Source organism: Carassius auratus, unplaced genomic scaffold (assembly GCF_003368295.1).
Source record: "Carassius auratus strain Wakin unplaced genomic scaffold, ASM336829v1 scaf_tig00214077, whole genome shotgun sequence".
Classification (NCBI taxonomy): domain Eukaryota; kingdom Metazoa; phylum Chordata; class Actinopteri; order Cypriniformes; family Cyprinidae; genus Carassius; species Carassius auratus.
In genome coordinates this window covers 1,007,404-1,023,594 of record NW_020527513.1, presented here as the reverse complement: position 1 = coordinate 1,023,594, position 16,191 = coordinate 1,007,404, and the positions used below count along the sequence as shown (strand labels likewise).

General features: G+C 36.6%; 3 protein-coding genes across 4 annotated transcripts; all 3 read right to left on the bottom strand.

Annotated features, from left to right (window-relative positions):
• Positions 1-1,235: 1,235 nt before the first annotated feature.
• Positions 1,236-2,986, bottom strand: c1qtnf2 (C1q and TNF related 2). Its single transcript, XM_026256529.1, has 3 exons — positions 2,693-2,986; positions 2,174-2,430; positions 1,236-1,927 (listed from the first exon to the last, which is right to left on the bottom strand). The coding sequence occupies exons 2-3, from the start codon at positions 2,415-2,417 to the stop codon at positions 1,329-1,331; spliced, it is 843 nt and encodes a 280-aa protein (XP_026112314.1). The 5' UTR covers positions 2,418-2,430; positions 2,693-2,986; the 3' UTR covers positions 1,236-1,328.
• Positions 2,987-3,104: 118 nt separating this feature from the next.
• On the bottom strand, positions 3,105-8,037 carry LOC113091096 (pre-mRNA-splicing factor SLU7-like). 2 transcript variants are annotated; one of them, XM_026256528.1, is made up of 16 exons: positions 7,913-8,037; positions 7,426-7,601; positions 7,143-7,296; positions 6,975-7,055; positions 6,281-6,445; positions 6,044-6,112; positions 5,867-5,902; positions 5,629-5,754; positions 5,296-5,393; positions 4,928-4,995; positions 4,688-4,827; positions 4,430-4,591; positions 4,220-4,324; positions 4,064-4,138; positions 3,849-3,962; positions 3,105-3,744 (listed from the first exon to the last, which is right to left on the bottom strand). In XM_026256528.1, exons 2-16 carry the CDS (start codon positions 7,581-7,583, stop codon positions 3,565-3,567), a joined length of 1,731 nt encoding a protein of 576 aa, XP_026112313.1. In that variant the 5' UTR covers positions 7,584-7,601; positions 7,913-8,037; the 3' UTR covers positions 3,105-3,564. The 2 variants fall into 2 exon arrangements, with proteins under 2 accessions (XP_026112313.1, XP_026112312.1); XM_026256527.1 differs by having other exon boundaries at positions 7,868-7,966.
• Positions 8,038-9,975: 1,938 nt separating this feature from the next.
• LOC113091101 (fermitin family homolog 3-like) lies at positions 9,976-15,988 on the bottom strand. Its single transcript, XM_026256537.1, has 15 exons — positions 15,837-15,988; positions 15,080-15,204; positions 14,667-14,900; positions 14,450-14,566; positions 13,982-14,150; positions 13,793-13,895; positions 13,594-13,701; positions 13,345-13,473; positions 13,178-13,224; positions 12,761-12,885; positions 12,272-12,378; positions 11,374-11,589; positions 11,134-11,258; positions 10,822-10,963; positions 9,976-10,316 (listed from the first exon to the last, which is right to left on the bottom strand). Exons 2-15 carry the CDS (start codon positions 15,201-15,203, stop codon positions 10,137-10,139), a joined length of 1,926 nt encoding a protein of 641 aa, XP_026112322.1. The 5' UTR covers position 15,204; positions 15,837-15,988; the 3' UTR covers positions 9,976-10,136.
• Positions 15,989-16,191: the final 203 nt, after the last annotated feature.

The window sequence follows — 16,191 nt, the reverse complement described above, 5'->3', positions numbered from 1 at the left end:
GACAATGGGAGGGGCTTGGCGCTTCTCCCGCCAATTAGAGTCGAACGTTCTAAGACGTATGGAAATTACAATAACACGTCATCATTGACGTACATTGTACGATTTTCCAAGCTCAAACGCACATTCCGTATTTGGATAAATTATTTTCTAATAATCGTGGTACATAAGAAATACTCTAGAGACCTCTATGAATGAACAGACAGAATTACATCTTAAAGAAATACTGTCGTTCTGTTAAAATATGTACATTTTAAAAGTGTGTGCACTGTACATGTATTGATATTGTAGTGGGATACGTTATATGAGGGAAAGATTTCTGTATGATACAAATAATGCATAATCATAGTAACATTACATAACCTGTACTGATCACACGAGAGTTAAAAGGCTCAACAACTGCTCTACACTTTTGTGTAAATAGTGGTTTTACCCATTAACCTATATTGATAAGATGATTACAGCAGCGTGATTGGCTGCTATTTTTGGACAAAATTATACTTGGAAAGGAGGGTTTCACAGATCTCCAATAACAGCATGTTTCAACAAGACAAGGTATATTAAACCTTTGAACCATAATACAAGATAAGATTATGGGAATAGTAAATAAACAATAGAAATGAGGGGGTCATTGACAGAACAATCTTGTAGAAGATCAAAAGTCATATGTGACTAACAACATAGTGTACAACGTGGCTAGAAGTCCCTTGGGGTAAAAGGTCTTAATGATTATTGGGGGCCTAAGACTGAGGTCAAAGATGCAAAATACTTGAAGTGAGAAAGTATTTTCCTATAATTTATAAGGAATAAATTTGAGTGTTGAGTGTCGTTTATTTCTTGTAAGTCTGTTCATCTTTCTACATGTTCCTTGCCTTGTTTTCTACATGTTTCTTCCTTGCCTTTCTACATGTTCCTTGCCTTGTCTAATACTGGTGTGGTGGATCTGTAGACACAGGGCTAATTGGGACTATTTCATGTAATATGAAGCAAATAGAATGCTCAATCAGGGTGATTCAGAACTGGTTATCATATTCACTTCATTAAAATATTTCATGTGGAAAATAAAATCTGTTGATTGATTTTATGTAAAAGGCATTTATTCAATTAAAATATTCAATTTTATTCTCTAACGAATCTGATGAGCAGTGTTATTTTAGTATTATTTATATACGGTAGTATTATATATATAGTTTTTATAGTTCAAATTTATTATTTATATTTTCATATAAAATGTTTTTAAATGCAGGTTATTGGGGGCCATTTTTATCAAATGTATACAAAACAAATAAAACGTTCAATCAGAATGATCCAGAATTGGTCTTCACCTAATTTCAAGCAACCTGATCAGCAAAAATGAGGAATCCTGTGAAAAGACTGTCTGTCCAGTATGGATCAAAAAACAGTCCATTTTGTTCTGAATAAAAGATCTGAAGCCAGACCTGGTCTCCTTTTTGCAGTCTAAGTATTGTTGATCCTGAGGCCACGTCGTAGTTTCCTGTGTTGGCATCAAATGTTTTGATCTTGTACTGGCCATTCTGGACAAGCCCGATTGCCAGATGTTTGTTAGCCAACGTGATGTCATATGTGAAGTAATACACACCAGGAATCACACAGTTAAACTTGCCACTGGTGACATTGTAATGGTTACCCTCGTTCATTAAAATACGGTTAAAACGAATGGGCGTGTGTTCCTTGGGATAGCTCTTGGTTACCGCTACTGAGAAAGCAGATCGCGCCTCTGCTCCACAGTCACAGCCTCCAGCAGCGCCCGTTTCCCCCACATCTCCCATCTCTCCTTTGATCCCAGGAACTCCAGACACACCAGGTGCCCCTCGCACCCCTTTAAGGCCTCGTGGTCCTGCCTTCCCAACAAGTCCTGGACGTCCTTGTGGTCCATATTTTCCAGGGTTCCCAGGACGACCCTGTTCACCTGACATTTGAGAATAAAATTCACAAATGTATTTAAATTACTTTTTATTTATTTTGCAGACAGGTTGTATCATGTATTATGAAACAACTTGCCCATTTTATTTTCATTTTTTGTCCAAATGTGATTTCATATAAAAAATGACAACATACTTTAATATTCAACAAAAATAACGCATATGTTAATACTTTGAATGTTATTTTTCATTAATGGCATTATAACTGCAACAGACATGTTCATATGCTTTACCTTTGTCTCCTTTCTCTCCCCTGTCACCATCCTTCCCATCCTGGCCATCAGCACCTGGCATCCCCATCTTGCCTACGTTACCACTGGGACCTGCTGCACCTGGACTCCCTTGAGGACCCTTAGGGCCTGGCAAACTGCAGCTAAGCTGTGATGAATAGATAGTAAAGTTGCGTCCCTTCTTGGACGAGTCTGCAGTCAGCACAGAGAACAGAGACAGCAGGCAAACAGCCAGTAACTGATGCATGATACAGCTGTGCCTGCAAACAGAGCAGATGGGGCCAGATTTTTTTGTTGTAGGGAATTTCCATGAATTTCCTGTATATATACATATACAGAGTCATTCACAGAGATAAGCACCATAAATCACATTATATACATGCAGGTTGTGAATAATACAGGTTATAACTTGACTTAGGTCTATTGGTGAACAGTTTTATTTAGTTAGTAAATTTAAGTAACGACCAAAGAACACATTTATACAACACATTTAAAGCATGCATTAGAAAAAAAAATCCTCACCAGAGGAATGAGATTGGTGTTGTAATGCAAAGTAGAGGTCCAGCAGCTCTTTTGGCTAAGTCAAAAATGGAGAATATAAACAAGATTTTGAATCGATTTGTATCTTACATGTCCTCCACACAACTTTGCAGGCAAACACCCAGTTTTAGCACGGACATGCTCTGCCAGATAGTTCATCCATGATGTAACTGAACAAAATGGGGGAGGGGATTCGTTTGAAAATTCATCAGACTGTTAAACTGTAGTTCTGCAGCCCACAAATCAATTAAAAAACAGCTTTATATTATACAAAACTACAGCCATGTGAAATGTGCTCGTTTACATCACTCACCCTTAACATTTCTGTGTATTTGCAATGTTTTGGATTACATGTCACTTAGAAAAAACCATAACAAGACCAAACATAGTCATGTTCAGGTTTAAATATGTTTAATGTCAACCACTAGTCAGATTATTTTCATTATGAGTCTATTTTAATAACTTGAACATATTTGACAATGGAATATATCTGTTAAATCAAAACAGACGATTGACCAAGCATAACCCATTTGTGATTTATGGGGCACTTTATTATTAAAAGATTAATACAACCATGTACTGTCAAAAAAACAAAACAAATAAAAACACATTATGAAAACATTGAGAAAATACATCTGATTTATTTTCTACTATAATCTGCACAGATTTATATAAAGTATAAAGATGTTAAAACTGAAGTATCTAACAGACTGCCATGTCAATAATATGGAATGTTTCCCATTATTAGCTCAACAGTGGTCTTTTCGTAACACAGATTCAACCGTAACAGATTTTACAAAAACGGTGACTGTGACATCGCTTTAGCTGGTCACAAAACACATGTATTTTTTCATTCACTGCCTCAGGAAAGGGGCCATGGGGTCATCGGGCCGGTAACGTTTCATGTGGAAGGCTTCCATCTCCTCCTCTGTGGGTTCACACACTTCCTTTAAGCTGTTGTACGGCCGCTTCCTCTCGTCGAGCTGCATAATTACAGCCAACTGCTTCAGCCTCTGCTCCTCCGCACTCAATGCCTGCACAAAAAGACACAATATTTTCTTTTACAACAGGCTTTGTAGAACACTGATGCATCTGAATATGAAGATACGAATTTGTGTGGCAGGAACAGCCCATCCACCTTCTTCAGCTTTTCTGTCTTTTTTGCTTCGTCGTCCTCATCACTGCTGTCAGAATCTCTATGTTTCTTGCTCTTTTTCTTCTTTTTCTTGTCTTTCATTTTTTCCTGGTGCATCTGTGAATTAAAAAAAAACATATTAGTGTAATACAATCATCTACCTTCCATGTTCTTCCATTGAAATCATATCACAAAAGAAAGGCGGCTGTAAAATGTACCTGTAAAAGAGTCATTGGTTCTTTACTCGTTTGGGCCTCCTCTCCATCATCTTCAAATGGAATACAAGAATTGCTCTGAAAAAAAAAGGAGACAATTCGTTTTTAGAAGAGATTTGTGTTGGATAAAATGTAAATTTGGATAAATTTGATTCGCACCACTACTTTCTTGCCAGCTTCTCCTGTACAGTAACTTTGCTTCACCATCGAGTGGCAGCATTTGTAACCCCAAAGGCCATCTTTCCAATACGATCCCCAGATACACTGCAAAACCAAAGGAACACATCTTTAACATTCATAAAACTAATCTATTATTATTATGCCACTTGTCCTGTTATGTAGCACTTCCATTAGTGCCAGCAAACTAACCGTGTGGTTATTAATGAGCACATCCTCCTCATATTTGGAACAGGCCACAGCCTTCTCCTGTCCTTTCAACACAGCCCCATGACGAGAATACTCCACATACTCCTCTGTCTGAGCCAGCAGAAGCTCTCGTGGAGGGGCGTCCAAGTGTTCCTCCCCACCATACTGCAGAGAAGTGCGACATGAAGCCATCAGTACACCGAGCAGAGGATGAAGGACGTTTTGCTATATGTAAAAAAAAAAGGAGATTCTAAACCGTACCCTTTCCAAAATACTCTCTTTCTGTTTCTCTTTGAATTCATCCTTTTTGACTCTGTAGGACTGATGGAGAAGCTCCAGCTTGGTGGGATCTGCCTGGAGGTGCACTTCAGATCCCTTCTCATAGGCTTCCCAAGCAAAGACTGCAGAGAAGACACAAAACAATGTTAGACCAACAGGAACTGAGAGTCTGGAGCCCACATTTTTTTGCAGTTTATGTATGAGTTGACAAAGACTACTCACGCTGTGTCTGGGCCATGGAAATGGTGTCTCCAGAGTAGCGCACAAAGTTGTCTCCGGCGTAGCCCACCCTAACGAACCAAACACATCCTTTTAAAGACAGGCAGAGACAACTACAGAAAGAGACACTCAAGGACTGTGTGATTCAGTGTGATGACTTGAAATGTAGTAAGCATAAGAACATCCGCTTTCTTGGCATTTAACAGGCTTTGTTCATCTATTTAATTAGATAAACTTATGTCTTGATTAGTAGTGAACAATGTGTGTTGTAACCCCTACTTAACACACATTCTGCAAGCTTTCTGTAAGAAGCCTGTAACTTCCCAACGTTTCCCTTGATTGCATGCACAGAAAATGAGAAAAGCACCTACTCTTCTGGAGTCTTTCCAGCGTTGGAGTATGGGTTCTCTCTCATAGCTCGAGTCTTGGGATCGTAGTATGCTGAATTTGGATCCAGATTCCTGAGATACTGTAAAATAAGTTGGGAAAAACATGATACAGCAGACTGTGGTAAAAATATTCATGTGTAATCTTATGCTACTACAAATCCTGATGATAAGACCGTAGGATTTTATAGTGTGACTTTATTAGCGCAGCTGCCAATCAATCAATAAATAAAAAAATGCACATATTTCTAGAAAAACAAGTAGCGTCATGCCTTTAAGTAACATTGATTGGTTTGCAAAAGTTTGAGTTATTTTTACCTTAGCGGTGTCCTCCCGGATTCTCAGGTTTCTAACTGTGATACGTCTCTTGGAATCAAAGTTTTGTCCAGGCATGTCGAAGTCATCAACATATTTGTCGTCATCCTCATCTTCACTGCTGTGGTCCTGGACAGGGTGAGGAAAAAACTTGAACTGAGTGAGTGAAGTGGCTTTATGATTTGAGTTTTATTTTATAGTCTACAAAGTGCATAAAGATTCATCTGAATATGACATTTACCTGTGCTGCATCATCGATAAGATGCCTCCTTGAGTTCTAGATATAAGACATACTGTTTAGTAACACAAAGGTAATACATAAAAGGTTGTGACAAACATATACCATTTTTAGAAATCACACAGCTATAAGAGGAATGTAGAAAAATACCAAGGAAAAGATTTAATTTTGAATACTTACAGCTTGATCTATTAATTTACCAGAAGCTAACTCCTCCTGGAGTTTCTGAGCTTTGAGAGTACGCTTAGCCTGTCACAAAAAAAAATATTTAAATTAGACATGCTTTGCCTATACAGTAAAAAGTCCTTCCAACAAAATGACAGTGATCACATGTCAAAAGTTGCCTTTGCTGAGAATAGCCTAGCTGTATAATAAAATAAACATAAATACACATAAATATCCAACAACATGACTTACCAGATCAACTTTTGCATATTCCTCTACAATGCGCGTGTGCTCATCGGGATCATAGCCATTCCAGCGATCTCTCTTTCCATCATAATCCATTGAGAGCTGGATCTGTTCATGCTCATCTGGTGCCAAGCCTGTGCCAGAAAACTTTGCTCCAACTTTTCTGGGTCTCTATCAAAATCATTTTTTGCACACATTGTAATCAAAAATTAAAATGCAGGTTTTATTTCTAAAATCAATAACGACCAAAAGTTTGGGGTCCGTAAGATTTTTGAATTTTTCTAAAAGGAGTCTCTTATGCGAATCATGCATTTCTTTGATCAAAAAACAACAACAACAAAAACAACAAATCAACAAGAGTAAACATTTTTTGTACATATTTACAATTTCAATAACATTTAAAGTTTTCTATATTAAAGTATACATTTCTAATTATGACACAATTAAGACACATTTCTAATTAATATCAATGCTGATCTTTTATAACATTATTAATGAATTTACTGTCACTTTTGATCAATATAATGCATCCGTGCTGAATAAAAGCATTACTTTCTTTAAAATATATGTTACTGAGCCCAAACTTTTGAACAGTAGTATATACTGCACAGTATTAGATCGAAATAGTATGATCGTATAATAGAAAGAGCATTACTAACATACAACAACGCCATCATAACACATTTTATGAACTAGTTACCTCCATACAGTCCTTCTTCTTATGAGTCATGGCACCACAGTTTTCACATGCTCCCTTTCTGTATTTTGTGCTTACTGATTTCTAGTTGACAGGGAGGCAATGAAAAAGGGTTTAGACACTAAATCACTTTTTATAACATATGACTATTTGGGTAGAGGTAGTGCTTACTTCTTGTACACCTCTTTTGTACCAATCTCCGATGGGTGTAAACTGTTTCTCGTTCTCTGTCTGGGGTCTCTGGTGCTTGAGGGTGGGTCTCTTTGATGGGTCAATGTACCAAGGGACAGATGAGATGTACTGGGGAATATGAGGGTTGATATCCCTGGTAACAAAATATTAACGGTCAGGAAACGTTATGGCATATATGATAAAAACATTAACACCTTTTTTTTATTACAGTTTTATATGTATGAATGAACAGTTATGTATTATGTTCATCTGCTCAACATACTTTCCCTCCTCGTCAACTTCAGCCGGAGCATTTCCTAACTTTCTCTGTTCTTCCAGCTCTTTTTTCTTCCGCCAGTCTTCTCGGGTCATTTTCTTCGGCTCTTCGAGATCTACGATCCCCTCCGACACTTTAACGCTGCCCTCCTCCTTCGACATCATCTTCAGCTAACCTTACACCTAACAGTTACATACAAAGAGATCACGATCAGAATCATAGACAGAAATCATTTTTACATAAAAAATATGATAAAATAAATAAATAAAGAAAAAAATCTGCTGAAAGAGTAGAAATGCATAATTAACATAGAAACCAGACGGTTACGATATCTTAACGTTAAGTATTAATTTACAGCAACTTTTGTATTTGACGTAGATTTAACTGAAAAAGTGATAGCCAGTATCGCTGATACGTCAGGTTTTAAGTAAATAAGCTACTCATTTACCTGCTGTTTGGTGAAATTCAAAAAACGATGATAAATGTTTTCCACCTTGATCTGTAGGAAGCTCGAGAGTTGTTTACAAGCGTGTTACACGGGGACGACTTCCGGGTGACGTCTTCTTCGCTATGACGTGCTGCATGTATTTGTCTGAGTGTCGCCCTCAGCTGGACTGAAGAACTTTTTTTTTTTTTTTTTTTTTTTATGCTTAATTTACATAACAAGACAGGGAACCAACAATGTAAGACACTTTCATATAGACCAGCACAGAGTTTACATTAAAGAGAAAAAAATGTAAATAAAATAAAACAAAAACACAATAACAAGGAGCAAGGATGAAACCAAAATTGTAGTCGATGAAGTTATTTACATTTTTTCTAAAATAATAGATATTTTGACAAAGAGAAGCATAACTTTTCCGATTTTCGATTAAGTTTTTTTGAGGCATTTTAAGCTCTGAAACATTTCAACAAACTCACATAAGAATATATTGAAGGAAGGTTTAAATTTTTTCCATTTACAAGTATGTATATGATATTTACCCATCGACAAAACAAAATTCACAACATCAGAGAAGGATGAATTTAAATAACATTTAAAAAAGAGCACATCTTGCTGGGTTATAGGAGAAACTGTCTCCATTTTTACTGACAACCAGCTATGTATATCAAACCAAAATTTAGAAGAAACCTCACAGTAAAAGAAAAGGTGATGGAGTGTTTCAGGAAATGAAGAGCAGAAACCACAAGGATCCACATCGAAATGAAATCGTTTTTGTATAAAGTCACTAACTGGATATATCCTAAACATAATTTTATAATGAGTCTCCTTGACCTTTGGAGCAATTAGGTAAGCCATATAACGGGTAAAAGCTTTGTCCCTTACTGAGGTTTCAACATCTCCCAGAAAATAACATTTATAATCACCAGTGATGATACGTTTAAGTTCTTTTTAAATAAGTTTGTTATTACACTTAAAGTCTAAGAGGTCAACATTACATATTTTCAAAGAGGGAAGAGAAACTACTGGTCTAGATAAAAGATCAGAAAAACTACTTTGGATTATTCTTTACAATCCAGTAAGTATAGCATTGCATAACACTGAAGAACAGATTGACTTCTAGACTCTTTGGCTGGACTGAAGGACTGGAAACTTACAGTCGGACCCTCACACTTCTAGTGAACTGAGCAGTGGGAGTTGTTTCAGAAACCTGTTTGAGGAAGTTTAACATTTTCACATGGTAGCAACTATTTATTCTTCATAATTACAAATGCTGTATATGGGTATAAAAAGTCCATGCTATTCTCCTCCGTGGATGAGAACAGCCCATATTACCAAATTACACTTTTTTTTTTTTTTTAGCTTGAAAGAATTTAGCAGATTAGTGATTTAGCACTTACTCTTATCCAAAGTGAAATACAAATGTGGAAATCACAATGGGTATGGATACAGATAAAAATAAAAATAAAGTAACACCAGAAAAAAAAACAACCTACAAAATAATGCAGAATCTTACCACCTTTTTTAATTTTTTATTTTTTTTGTTTGAGAGTGATTTGAAATTACTACTAGAAGCTCATAAACTTGGCTGTACATACACACACTCAAATAGTAAAAACAAATGTCATGATTTAAATGAATATAATGTTGTCCCATAATGTTTAGTATCACGCACAGTATTTGAACACATGATGTTTCTTGTGAATAATGGAGAATCAGCAAGGCTGTGGACTCATCAGGAGAATGCAGAGATGGCACTTTGTTAACTCAATACTAAACTCTCCCACCCATTTAAAAATAACCCTGGTGCAGTAACTGAAACTCTGCTGGACAGAGATAGGAAACTGTGAGCTATTGACTAATAGTCCATTGTCTGGTCAGACAATGATAGTGGTTTCCTGAGCTGTTACTCACATGAGATGACAGAAATACAGACACCCTAATGACAAAATTCAATACAGATAGATAGTTTTCGGACATTTGAAATTGTTAATTTTGTCATTTTTTCCTGTTATGCAGTCATATATTAAGTGTGATGGTTTATACAGACTCATTGCATGTGTGTGTAACGTTATTGAAAGCATCCATGTTTCAATGTTAGACAGTTAGACATTCTTAATTCAATGCTTGCATATTGATCACTAAATATTGACTCACTGAAAACAAGCAAAACAAAGGGACAGATGCTGTGCAGAGCTAACACTGAATTCTTATAATTTTCCTCCATTTGTAGCTTCAGTAATGTTTTTTTCCTCTGTAAGTCATTGCTTGGTGCTCAGAGAGCGTCGTGGCCGCCGGTGAGTTTGTGGAAGAGCTGCTCGTCCAGTGTGTCACTTTGCTGTCGGGAGCGAGTGGACATAAAGATGTATCCTCCAATGTACTCGTGCACAACCTTACAGTCTGCGTTCACACAGCTGAATGCTATGTTAATGTTTCCGTCGAATTCAATCGCCATCTACAATAGAGACAGGTGTTGATGATATAAATGACTGAATTTCTAAGTGAAAAGTGTGTTATATTAGATGTGTCATAGCACGTACACTACCATTCAAAAAGTTTTTAAAGCCACAAATAAGATGTTTCTCAGCAAGGCTGCATTTATTTGATCAAAAATACAGTAAAAACAACAATTTTATGAAACATTATTACAATTTATATTTACTGTCTTTAATTTTTTTTATATATATATTTAAAAATGTAATTTATTCCTGTAATGTCAAAGCTGAATTTTCAGCATCATTACTCCAGTCTTCATTGTCATATTATCCATCAGAAATCATCCGAATATGATGATTTGGTGCTCAAGAAACAATTCTTCTATAATATAGTGTTTTACCGACCCAAACTTTTGAAAAGTAAGTCAGGGACAAATTGCGTAGGGCAAGAATAAGGGCTCCTTCATTTAAATGAAATGTATCATAAAGTTATTATCATTTTATCATACTTTTAGTGAAACCTACCTGTCGTATATCCCAATTAACATTCCACTGTCTCATATTATTATAACGCCAAGTCTTCACCACATCTCCGATTCCCAGGTCTATACGGATCAGACGGTTGTTAGCGATGCCCAGAACTTCGTCCTTACGACTGCCCTTAAACCTGAGATACAACAGTACTGTGAAACTTGATCACCTTCGATGACTATTATAAAATAAATCTTTTGTGGTTCCATATACCATAGTATACCTGCTACAAGTGCATGCAAGCTTGTTTAAAAGGTACATCTTAAGCTGACCATGTTTTTGTGCCTCTAGGGTTAGTCTATTTACCTGACCATGAAGTAGGAAGTTCCAAAATCAGGCAGAGCTTGCCAGATCTGCAGGAACCTCAAGATGGCAGACGTCAAAGAGAGCTGGGCGACATTCTGATAGGCCTCCAGGATACGAGGGGTTAACTGAAAAGAACAAGAAGAGGTGAAGGCTTCACAAACACTGAATAGATGAAGTGAAACAAACATTGCAGTGCATTGTACAATATGAAATAAGTCACAAGTTTCATGGTCACTCTACCTGTTTGGGCTTGTATTTCTTATGGTATCTGGGCGAGACGAGGCCGAGTGTGTTGATGCTGTCGTCAGTTTGTGCAACAGGAGCTGCACAGTTGGAACGCTGCATTGAAAGGAACGTCTGGATGTTCTTTACTTCATTCTGATACGAGATGTCCAATAATGTCAGGCCTTTGGATGCCAGCTTACAGGCGGCCATCCACTGAGAATACTGCTTCTCCTGATTCAGTAGGGCAGGTGGGAACAAAAAATTATATTTGTTAAAAATAGACAATTTGTTTTTAATCTTGAATCCTTTTTTTGGGTCAGATTATTACTTTTTTTTTAAAGAAATTAATACTTTCGTTCAACAAGGATGCATTAAAAGTATCAACAGTGGCATTAAATACTTTTACATTGCAACAAAAATGTCTTTTGGACTGTCTGTTTATCAAGGAATACTAAAAATCATGGTTTCCACATAAAATATTAAGCATCACAATATATTTTCAATACTGAAAAGCACGAGATCTCAATTTTAGAATGATTTCTGAAAGATCATGTGACACTGAAGACTGGAATAATATTTGCTTAAAATTCTGAATTTCAATAACATTAATACATTATTTAAAAAAAATAAAAATAAAAATATAGGTCCAACTTTATATTGAGTGTCCTTAACTACTATAAACTAACATCAAAACATAAGTACAATGTACTTACTGTCTTTATATTCTTTTGCAAAGCACTTTTGCTGCTATTGAGGTGGGATATTAATATAAAGTGGGACCAAAGTATAAAACAATTATTTGAAAATGAAATAACATTTCACGGTATTACAGTTTTTGCTGTTTTTTGATCAAATAAATGCAGCCTTGGTGATTTTTCATTTACAAAAATGAATGTTACCGACAATTCCATACATTTTCACATCGCAAGTAGATTTCATTCATGCCTTCTGGTGCAGGAATGAGGAGTCTGATACAGAACTTCTGGCCTGCTAAACTGACATCTGGGGCAACCTCACAGCCTAAAGAGAAGCAGATGTGTTTCAGATAACATGGCCTAGACTGATGAGTGTGTACTTTGGTTTCAGCCTTGACTGAGGTGTGAAAGCATATTCACATGTTGTACAAGCACAGTGCAGAAATGACTCAATTAAACATACATATATGCATACATAAGGCCCGAAGCAAAATCTTTTTTTTTTTTTTACTTAACAAGGCCAGGGGATTTATCTGATTTATCTTACTTTACCAATTAGATTTTATCATTGAAGTATTACTTATCTAACTTAGTTTTTGTTCTATTTTTCTACTGCAGCATGTTCAGTTCACTGAATCACTTTCATCTAATTCTCTCATGTAGCAAAATTTCTATATTGGGTTAAAATAAAATAAAATAAAAATGACCTTTCAGGTTCAGCTGTTGAATGGGCTCTCCAAAGCGGTCCTCGCTGCTTTTATAATAGGAGATCGATGTATCCTGAAATTTGCACCAGTATTGCTTGTAACCCTTGAGAGTTAGTCTCTTAGGCCTGCAGGGTGGAAAATGATTAATTATCAAATGATTATGCACTTTATTTATTTTTTTCCAAGTTGTTAATAAAACAAAGATTTTTGTATTATATTTTACAAGAAAATACTATTTAATTTTTTTGGCTTAAAATGTTAAAAATGATGTTTCATCCAAAAATTTTCAAACTTGTTGTTTCTTTGCAATTGTTTTTGAAATTTACTAGAGATTTATGAGTGAAAACTGATTCTAAACCAACATAAAAAATAAAAATAAAAAAATTCAGCAGACTTGGCCAAAGGAAAGAACCTTACCGAAAAATTTTCAAATAGTCATTCAGCTCTGGAGCAGTCATGTTTTCCTGTGAAAGTAAATCCGATTTTTACTGACAGTACTTCTGATACCTTTGAGTCTGTCTCTGCAATTCAGTCTCCATGTGCCTTTTTTGCTGTTCTGTTAATACAGAGAATGTGTCTCTCACCAGCATGTCTGTGCTGTTGCTATCTCCCACCATCTTGACCTCCAGAGATTTCAGGGCAGACTCCAAGTCATCCATCCCTTGACAGGAAGAGACCATGTCCTGAGACAAGGACAGTTTTCCTATGTGGTACTGAATAAGAAAGTGGGAAATAGAGGTAAATGCCTTATTGTATAATCCTTTAATGCTAACATCAATTTTACTAATCTGTTTTATAGTTTTCATGGCAGTATTATTTGTTATGTTTTCTACCTGCAGGGCGCCAAACAGCATCATTTCCTCTTCTGTGCAGTCTATGTCCTCCAAAAGTATAGCCCAGCGAGCTTGTTCATACAACTGCGTCAAACGCACTGCATCATACTACAGCAAAGAGAGAATCGATTTTAATTTCTTGACTCTTATAAACTTTGTCCTTTGTCCACACATGGATGCCCAAACCAGACAGCCCTACCTTGGGATCCATATCATGGAAAGTGTAGTATTTGAAACGAAGCCATAGTTTGTCATTCTCTTGAATTCCCTGCTGCATTAGTGAACGAGATGAATCCAGCCACCTCCAGGGAACAGAAGAGCATTTATATTAAGGATGAAATGTGTATTATGATTTTTTTTTAAGTATGTGTTTGTTTCTCTGCTGTACCTGGTGTTAATGTGTGTTTTGTCCACCACACTGGCTGGCCGGTAGAGTCTAGCGATGGCTTCAGGAGCAGGTGAGGGCAAGCTGACAGACAGCATTTTATACACAGCCTCGGTCTTCGGAGAGTCAGCAAAATGAGCCGGCATGCCATTGTACAGAGCTTGAACAGAGCCTACGTTCAGATAAAATCCACTTTAAACTAAAATACTGTGACCACAGTGAAAACTGTGTGTTATTATTATTACATTTAGGCCTATGCCATTCCAGTTTGTGGTCAGTAAGTATTTTTGTAATACTTTTATTCAGAGAGGATGCATTAAACTGATCATAAGTGACAGTAAAGACATGTATACTGTTACAAAATATTTATATTTCAAATAAATCAAGTTCTTTTAAACTTCCTATTCATCAAAAGAATACTCAAAAATGTGTCACAGTTTCACAGCTTCTTTAATGTGTTATTTTGCACACCTGCGGTTAGAGGAACATCTGTAAGATCATACAGCTCTTCTGAGGAATCTTTGTCCTTCTTTTTCTTTTTCTCCTCAACAGGACGGAGCAAGGAGAGCTCCTCTGGGTGACGTAAATCTAAAAGCAAGAAACATTCGTTTTGGAAGTGGAAACCTGAAACTTAGTAACAGATTGCATATAGAGAGGGTGCTGGATTCAGTCTTGATCCTTCACTTACTGAGAACCCTGCAGATGGCAATGACTGTGCGAAATACAGGACTGGAGAAACAGGCTCGCATTTTCAGCGTCACCCCATTCGGCAAGCCCAGTCGCAGAGCCTTGTGCTGTGAGGTGAAGACGAGGCGAGCGTCTGCGTGTACCCCACATTTGTCCAGTGTCCAGCCGGTCCTCAGCAACCACTGCTGCTTCTGCTCCCACCACAGAGCATGATCGGACCAGTCCTTCTTCAGGTCTAGAAATAAGACACAGGAACATTTCACAGGGTGAATAAAGATTTAGGAACCATACTTAATTCTAATCAGTTTACACAAATATGGGACTTTTGTTTTGTTTTGTGTTGTTGAAAAAAAAAAATGGAATGGATATTTTTATTAGCAAATATAATATAACAGCATCTTGAGCATGACTCACTGGTCTGCTCAACTAATTTGAGAATAACTCCTCCAATGTGCAGGTCAGAGGTCACACTGATTTGGATGGGCGGGGCATCAGGACCAAGATCCTCCACTGTGACTGTAAGGTCCCATGCTGCCATTCTGTAGCAGAGAGATCCCACAAATATGGTAAAAATTAGGTTTAATCAAACATAAGATTACTGAACAGATCGTGTACTAGAAGTATCAAATGATTATCCTAGTTAAGTTTAGAAGCTGATACTTCCAGTTTCTATGAATCACATGGAACCACATTTCCTCTTTTGGTCAAGCATCTAATCCATCAGTGCATGTAATGGGGTGTGTTGGGTTATATTGGGCGTGTGTGGGATCATTCTGAATAGTTAACTGAAACTAAAAACTGGAATGGAGCCAAACTCAAGAAACGTAATAAAATAATACTGAACAACTCAACTTCATGTCTATTTAAACTGTGACATAAATGTAATTTAAACCCCACAATAAAATATGTTTACGTAGACACAACAAGGCATAATAGGGCAATGTGTAACATACTCCTTCAGATAATATACAGTTTATATAAATCAAATGCTTTAGATGTCATTCAAAAACCTTAATATTGAATTATATTGTAAATTTCTATTCTAAATGATCAACCATTTGTTCATGATATGAATTAAAGTCACTTATTTAAGTTGAACTGTTATCATTTTAAATTACTCATTATCAATAGATAAAACATTAAATGAAAATATATATATATCATTTTTTACCTTTTCTGGTTTCTCTGGATTAGCTGATGATAGTGTCTCCCTCTTGTGCGGTCAGTTAAATGCTGGTAGGTCTCTTTAAGAGATACACAGACAATCACACACTAATATGGACAAGACCCCTCTGCTGCGTATAATCAGTTGTGGTTTTTCATGGTATGTCAGAGCTGACACAAAAGGGTGTTCCTCTTTTGTCAGCTTCCGTGTTACAGATCTGTGTTGTTTTCACACTAAATGTGCTTTTGCACGAGACAACAAAAACTCAGGCACTAAGAATCATATGATCGTTACAAATACTGCAGAGACAGCTGAGTGTAGGAATTATGTATTGATGTTTTTCACAGTGTAAAATGGTGCT